Source organism: Limulus polyphemus, unplaced genomic scaffold (assembly GCF_000517525.1).
Source record: "Limulus polyphemus unplaced genomic scaffold, Limulus_polyphemus-2.1.2 Scaffold1753, whole genome shotgun sequence".
In the NCBI taxonomy this organism is placed as follows: Eukaryota; Metazoa; Arthropoda; class Merostomata; order Xiphosura; family Limulidae; genus Limulus; species Limulus polyphemus.
Window position 1 is genome coordinate 205,725 of NW_013667363.1, and position 8,606 is coordinate 214,330.

Here is an 8,606-nt window from a genome sequence, read left to right on the forward strand (position 1 = left end):
CGCTGGAGTTTCTCGAAGAATCATGAATTATCGAGGAACCCCGCGAATGTCGAAGTATTTGCCAGGCGCCCTCTTTTTTAGTATATAAGCCCGGTAAACAAAGCCAGCGATAGATAGATATGCAGATAGATTGAAGAGATAGGTAATTGAGTCAAGCGAACAGTAGGTAGGCACCATAAGTAAAGTGTGTAACTGTGGAAATTCTTTATATTACAAAAAGTTGTATCGAGAAAGAATAAATTAGTTTTAATTAAGAAAGGACTTTGTATGTCTGCAGGGCAAACAGTTGTACGTTGCCATCGGCAACACATAAATAATTAAATAACAATAAGGATATAAAAAAATACAACTTTCAAAAGTTGTTTTATATTTGAATTTAAAAAAAAAATACTTACGTCTTTCTTCCATGATAGGAAGTAGTTTATTCGTCACTGCTTTTCTACTGTAAGAAGGGCTTCGAACTTTAGTCGAAACTTATTTTTTTTCCAAACACCAGACGATTTTATGGCTTTAGGTTTACTCACCCTCTGTTTTTCTTGCTGCTGAAGTGTGCTTATCTGAGATTTGTCAAGAGCTTCCGCTACGTCATCGATATCCTTTTCCAGTCCCTTGATATTTCTCGGTGCTAAATTCTGAGGTTTATCGCAGCAATTTCTGGACTGTAGAAGTTACAAATTTATGATAATTCTTTAAGCTGGCTTACTGCCATGCTGTACTAAATTCGTTTGCATACATAAATTGTACGTTTGGAAGACCTAACATTTACAGTGAAATATTTTCCATAATTGATTTCACTATAGCTGTGTAGAGCAAGGGCAAGAGTTGAAGCGAGATGGTAAAGTCTAAACAGCTGAAACAGAGCCGACTGTCATACAATATATTATAATAAATAAGTTTGAGAATAAGAAGTTAAATTTCGTTAATTTTACTTGAAAACACAGTCAGTTCAGCAATAGCATAATTTCAAGTTTTCACGTGTGGTATATTAGCCTCGTTTAAATTTCGTTAACAAGTTTAAGTTTAAAAGGATTTCCGGAAACTTGAATTTATGTTGACATCTTTATTTTGTAAATTAATCAGACAGTATAATATGCTTAGTAGACATAGTATGTACAATTTAATGTTAGGGTATTCTCACTGTAAACAGTGTTTTCGGTTGTAATGTTCATAATTCCTAACAATGCTTAGCCACAATAAAAGATTTATGTTAGGACTAAATCAATACAGTAATCGTCAGTACAAGATAGTCATTCTATAAGTGTATCTATAAGTCATCAAACTACAGTGAAACTCAAATATGAACTACTCAACACTTCAGCAATTTAATCAGAAGAAAGAAAGCATAAATTAATTACTACTTACATAAATTTGAATTAATATTTTTACACTATTTAATGATTTTTAAAACAGAAGAGTGCAAGAGATTTACAAAATATGCAATACATTTAAGACTTTACACAAAAGTATGAGTTTATTATGATTTTAAGATTTTTGCATTATAGGTTTATGTTGAAAAATTCAGTTCTATATCATTCATCTATGTATTCTGGCAGTTTGTGTTATCAATTTTTCTAAGCACTTTAATGTTTGAAACCTGGTCCTAGATTGGAAAATCTATGTTCTGAAATTAGACCAAGTTTTTTATGAGTGAATGATCTCATAATATTTTTTCATTCGCTCTCAGTTATTAAAATTTAACCTACAAAAGTCAATCAACTTATTCCACATATGTTTGCATAATCAATTATTTAAAAGCTACATTCTTTTTAACTCTATAATTGCCTGTGGGGGACCCCCTTCCACATTATAAACACATTTTAAAACTGTTCATGCACATGAGGACCTCTTCGACATTTTAAACATATTTGAAAAACTATTCATGCACATGGTTGCTGAAAGCAATGTCCATGGCTTTGTTGTTTATAGGGTCCTTAATATAACAGTCACACAAAAACATAAACATTACAATTAATTTTACTAATTACTGTAAGTTTCTGCTATGTATTTTACATATAAAATGAGTAACTTCACTCATTTTTGGTCAGTTGTGTACAATGAATTTTGTAACTGATAAAAACAACAACATATAATTACTCAACAACAAAGAAAATATATTTTATTACAGTGTAATTGTTGTTAATCCTGCATTGACTGAAGATGGCCCACTCTTATCGCAATTGTAAGTGTAAAGCTGTTTATAAATTAACAATCCAGTGGGCTTCACATCTCTTAACATTTTATCAGTCTGCTTTCATTTAGTGGCAAATGTTGAAAGTGGCTATAACATAGGAATGAAGTATTTTGATGCATTTTCCTTATTGGGTTTATTGTTTATTCTTATTAATACCGTATCGTTGCAACCAAAAACTAGATGTTAAGTTACCCAAGTCAGCTCTCAAAGTGCTGATAGCTAGAACTTACCTGATGATGGTCAGATTCTTTTCCTAGTTTGCTCTTCACAAGAGGTAACTCATTTAAGTCCTGTGAAATATGAGGGTTACAATTTTGGAACCCATGGTTTCTTCCATGTTTTTTAATACCCCTTTTAGGAGCATCGGGAGGGTCTTCGGGATTTTGGGGCTTTTTTCTGTGAAAGATGGTACTTCTTTCCTCCTTGGTTGATCCTGAGCCGCAATAGACTTCAGAGGATACGTCATGAGAAGTTAATGATTTTGTTTTTTCCACTGTTCTTGTAGACGTGCACAACGTTTTTTTAGCACGCGATTCCGAACTCGTGGAACAAGGACAATAGTTCGAAAGTTGTGTGTAATTTTCTTGGCCAACAAGAATGTACCTCTCTGGATTATATTCGCAGTCTGCTAACTTAGAAGATGACCTTACAATGCTCTCAGAAGAACCATCTTCTTTCGCTTCTGTTCTACTCTCTACGTTTTTAATCCCTGGAGTTTTTGAACGACAACTATCGTCGCTTCTCAATACCACAGTCTTATCATTCTTCAATGCTAATCGTTTATCATCGCGATAAGGCTTAGTATTGACCAAGCCAGCATCGTGAGAGCAGCTAATTGGAACATCGAAGTTACATAATGGCTCTGTCCTAGTGTTGTTTGAACTCACTGATGATTTCGAAAGATTGTTTTGGTTTGACCAATAATTAACATCTAAGTCGCCCTTAACACTGGAATCGTTATTAGAGGTACTATGGTATTCCACACAATATACAACGCTATTGTCCTTTGCATTTTCTTCATTGACCAAGTGTCCATTACTGGTATAATATCCAGAATCATGTTCGGATTTCTCGACTTCCACCCTCTCTTCAATGACCACTTTTCTTTCAGGATGTGTGGCCATATCATGGTGAGATGCGGGAACTGTCTCTAAGAAAGCCAGTGTAAAAATAAGATTCACTAACAACCGTTAAATCAAATAACTATAATAAACTCCTAAACAGACTTAAGATTTCCCTGCAAACTTCTAACTACTGAAATTTTGAATTCTCGAAATCTGCAGTTTAAATGAAAAAGCTTGTAAATTTAACAAATTCTGTCTATGATTTAAATGCAAAGTTTTTGTCAGTATTTGTAAAGCATAATTTTGTTCTTTATCTCCAAATTATAACTTTAGCCAATATCTCTAATTTATAACTTTGGTTAGTATCTGTAAATTATAACTTTGGTTAGTATCTGTAAATTATAACTTTGGTTAGTATGTGTCGATTATAACTTTAGTCAATGGCTATAATTTTAACTTTGGTCAGTATATGTCAATTTTAACTTTGATCAATATCTATGAATTATAGCTTTGGTCAGTATCTATAAATTATAAAGTTAGTCAGTATTTGTAACATATCTTTGATCAGTATATCTCTATATTATGATTTTAGTTAAAACAGAGTTGAGAATAGGTGAGGCTGAAAAAAATCTGGAAGTTTAATAATGATGCAGAATTAATATTAACATTACTGCTTCTATATTGGATATCTTCTATATTTGTTTATTAATAACACTAGAAGAAAAACCTAACTTTCAAATAAATTATTCTTTCAACCTTATGTTTTGCCAGATAAGAACTATTCATAGCCCTTGATAATTACACGTAAATTGTGTGCAATTTGATAATCGACTTTTAGCAATATTTTCATCTTGAAACGAACATTGACAACAAGACATGTGCTAGTTCTAATATGGCGCCGATTTATCGAGCGGACCCAACTTTAACTTAGAAAAACTGTTTGCCATTGGTCAAATAAACTTTCAGACTCCAGTGTTTACTTCCATAACTTGTAGCAAAGGTTCTCCGCAGCTTATGGGAGAGAGTTTCGTTTTCAGCCTCCAAAAGTCTCCCTCCTCCCTCCAATTTTCCAAATTCGTTTCTCAACAGATTTTCATAATCTCGTGAATGGCCAGTAGCGTGCCTAAAAAACCCAAGAAACTGTAGGTTGGCGGGAAGTTCTCATCCCTGTTTGTTAATATGTGTAAATTATAACTCGGGTCAGTATCTGGAAATTATAAATGTAGTCGATATCTATAAAGTTTAAATTACAACTTTATTCAATAAGTGTAAATTATAGTTTTGGTCAGTAACTCTAAATCGTAACTTTAGCCAGTGTATGTAATTAACAACTTTGGTCAGTTTCTGTAAATCGTAACTTCAGTCAATCTGTATAAATAATAACTTTGGTCAGTTTCTGTAAATTATAACTTCGGTCAGTATTTGTAAATTATAACTTTAACCAATATCTTTGGTTAATATGTGTATATTGTAACTTTAGTCGATATCTGGAGATTATAACTTTGGTTGGAATCTGGAAGTTACAACTTTGGTCAGTATGTGTAAAACTATATCTTAGCTGTACTAAAAAAGGTAATACCCAATTGATCTAACCTATGTATTCTAGGAGCACGTCTGCTGCACGCAGTAGTTCTTGCTGATGCTCTGGTTCGAGGATACCCAGTCCTTCCAAGTCTTCCAGCTCTATGTCCTTGAAACACTCCAGCTGGTCGTAACCGTTCAGTACCAAAACATGTGTGTATTGCTGTGAAACGAGACGAATTAGAAGTATCGACTTTTTCTTTTTAATTACAAACTATTTAAGACCTTCAGTCTTTAAGTATAACTCTAAGGTGTACAGAAGGTGTATTGACATTAAAAGTTGCAATACTCCAATAATAACTCGCTTGCGTATTCCGTATAAATAAGCCTCCGCAGTGTCCCCCGGTGGGACAGCGGTAAGTCTTCGGATTTACAATGCTAAAATCAGGGGCTCTATTCCCGTTGGTGGACACAGCAGATAGCCCGATGTGGCTTTGCTATGGGATAACACACACACGCCCCCCAGTGGCAGAGCGGTATGTCTGCGAATTTACAACACTTGAAACTGGGTTTCGATACCCGTGGAGTGCAGAGCACAGATAGCCCATTATGTAGCTCTGTGCTTAATTTCAAACAAACAAACAAACTGTCTAAAAAAATTTGGAAATAAGTCTCAAGGGTTTAACAAAAGTCTTACCTCTCTGTTAATTCAATACAGCTATAGCTGAAAGTTCTACCTTACCCCAGAAGTTTAGGAATAAAAAATGTTGTATGAATATAATTCACATCTTTTATTTAACATAATTTAATCAAATAAACTACAAAATGATAAAAATCTACCGGCAGTTATAATAGTTTTTCAAGACTTTTTGATGAATGTTCAATGAATGTCTCGGATGTTCAATGAGGCGCTGAAAGTTCGAGTTAGCCTTTAAATTTCTCCATGCAGCCTTTAAACGAAACATTATTCAACAGGATTCACTCGACTTTATAAAGTGAAGCTAGAAAATTCTAGCTTGATGCAATATTTTGTTCATAGCTGTACATCGCTCTCATCCTCTGTATCAGTACTTTCATATAGTGTGATTTTTGAACGCGCAAGTTTCTGACAAAGCTCTTTACACTAGACAGAATAAATATTTTTTTAAAGAAAAAAGAAAGAAATGGAACAGTGGTAGCGCTTAAGTTAAGAAATACGAAATGCGATTCTTAAATAACGTAAATACTTGAGAAGTTTAGAATTCAGAAAAGGTGTATAAATAAGTTCAAAATTATAATAGAAACCAAACATGATAGCAGCTTCTAAATACAATAACACGGTGAAATATCATTCACAGTTCAATTAAAACATCGATAAAGATTAGAGCCATTACCGTACTATTTTAACGTGAAGTAATTTACACTAACTTCTAACCAGAGCAAGCTTACAACTTAAACTAAAAACCAACACAGTGATGAGTATAGCTAATTTAATATACTTTTTTTATTTATCAGTATTAGAATTCATTGTTTCATCAGCAGTAAACCCAATAATATCTATTGAGGTTCGGCCAGGTTAGATAAATGTGTGGAAAATGCCTCTAGAGAACATGGATGAATTGTCAAAAACAGCAAGAGCCTGAAAGCTTTATATTTTACAAAGTGAATGATCGAGTTATTTCTAAGAAAACCGTTAAAAAAGTGGTACAGAGATTGACATGATAAATAAACCAATGCAGTGCGTGATCACATGTATTAGGAAGATCACAATATAAGTTTCATTTTATTTAATATATGTGTAAAATTGTTTCTCTTATATATATATATATATAGTAGTGGGAATAAAACACACAAAAACAAAAAAAAATAACGTCACGTTCTTTAGTTTCTTTACTGAGACGATATATTTTTTAAAAATAAAATCTAACATTCTGTACCTGTAGTCCAATCATATTTAAAACATCTTCTAAGCTTTGTGGCTTTATAGCAGCAAGAGAAGCTAACTGTGGACTTCTTTTCGAGTGCCGCTGGCGACTTTTTTTCTCTCCTTCTATTTCTTGAACATTGATAAACTTGAAACTGCCAATCCGCCCCTGTATAGTACCAACCCAAATCCCTGTGTTATATTTGGCAATGATTTCGATAATGTCTCCTTTCTGGAAAAAACGACGTACGCAATATTAGTAACTTTAAAAACGTTGTACAAAATGTAATGTGAGAATTAGCAGGATCTTATAAAAGTTTTTTTACATTTTTTGTTACTAGGTGCCTCTTGGAAGGTAAAACCTTTTTCGGCATATTTTTATGTATAGTTGTCTGTGAATGACAGAGATTCATTATCCAATGACTCAGCGATTGCAAAGAGAGGGAAAAGAAAAACGTCTGTCTACCCCTCTCTCTCTCTCTCTCTCTCTATCTATCTTTCTACAGTTATGCAAAACAATGAGGAAAATGAAAATACTGAACCTTAAATGCAAGGGCATCTCTGTCATATGGACTCGGGGTATAGTCAACCAAAGCACGTGCTTGACTCAAAATAGGCCCCGAATATGGAGTTTCCTCATCTTCTCCCGCAGATGTGAAATTAAGGTTACCGCTAGAGGGCGACTCTACTTGTAGACCTAAAGTATTTAACACAATGAAAATCAAGTTAATAACTTTGAGTACTTTATAAATCTTATTTTTTTATATTGTTTATATATAAGTTTGAATATTTTTAAAAGTCCTAATTCTTTACGAGACTAATTTTCTTCTCTCTGACGCTAGATGTCACTGTAATTAACACGTAATAGCATCAGTCCATTGCACAAACAAATAGTTAAAACTTATTCAACGCTCAGGCTCAGATATAGAAGAATTTGTATTAAAAAAACAAATTAAATAATTTAATATTTTGCTTATGATGAACGTATATTTATGGTTATAAATAGTTTCAAATAAATAAATAATATGACATAATATCTTTTAATAATTCAGTATTTTGCGTATAGTGAATGTTTACTTCTAACTTTTAAATAATTTGTAGAGAAAAAGACAAAAAGAAACCGAAATAATTGTATCCAGTAGAGAAAAATGGAAGGTCCTAAGTTATAATAATGAAAATATTTTTCCAAAATGATAAAATTTAACAAAGTTTTAGATACTAAGTGTCATTAACTTTTATCATAAGTTGAAAAGGTTAACAGACTACACGAAGTTTGAAAATAAAAATTGCGTTTTGAATTTTTTTTTTTTCATTTGATGGAAAAGCAAAATATCAAATCGGTGATAAAACTTTTTTCTAGTAAAGTTTTGTATTTACTTACTGGAACTGCTCATACTAGGAATAGTTTCCGAAGGATTTTCAGATTCATCCTGCTGGTCGTCTTGGAGTTGCTAGAAGTAGAAATGTATTACGCATAATAAGGTCTTGTCTTAAGTTACAGTTGGTAGAGCAAATCTTTTTAGTGATATCGTTTTTCTGGTTTCAAAATTAATGTAAATATTTATTTCATCATGGAAATCATACGATATCTTGAGTTGATCTTACTAAATAAAACGTTGTCTTATCGGATAATAATTTCATTAGTAATGTAACACATTTTAGATTTAAACAAGACCGCAAATCTTTTGGTATGAATTACCTATCAAACACTAAACTACTCAGGGTCACTTTCATAGCAAGATCTAAAAATCACCTATACAAAAATATAACTATTTGCCACATGCTCACGTGAAAAAATGAGGAATTCTCTGTCTATTGCTTCCCAAGATTGGTGCCGTATTTGTATGATGGTTTGTTTGTTTGTTATGGGTTCCGCGCAAAGCTACACGAGGGCTATCTGCGCCAGCCGTCCCTAATTTAGCAGTGT

The 8,606-nt window shown here is 32.9% G+C and overlaps 1 protein-coding gene across 3 annotated transcripts in view; it reads right to left on the bottom strand.

Moving 5' to 3' along the window:
• The window catches only part of LOC106464830, a 39,990-nt gene that overhangs the window by 6,014 nt on the left and 25,370 nt on the right, over positions 1 to 8,606 (bottom strand). Inside the window, exons 6-11 of one of the 3 annotated variants that reach the window (XM_022392631.1) lie at positions 8,061 to 8,130; positions 7,222 to 7,376; positions 6,693 to 6,911; positions 4,849 to 4,999; positions 2,422 to 3,341; positions 525 to 659 (exon numbers count right to left, since the gene is read on the bottom strand). In XM_022392631.1, coding sequence (XP_022248339.1) covers positions 525 to 659; positions 2,422 to 3,341; positions 4,849 to 4,999; positions 6,693 to 6,911; positions 7,222 to 7,376; positions 8,061 to 8,130 — 1,650 coding nt within the window. Of the gene's footprint in view, positions 1 to 395; positions 660 to 2,421; positions 3,342 to 4,848; positions 5,000 to 6,692; positions 6,912 to 7,221; positions 7,377 to 8,060; positions 8,131 to 8,606 lie in introns of all 3 variants that reach the window. The other 2 variants (XM_022392630.1, XM_022392632.1) reach the window with 2 other exon arrangements.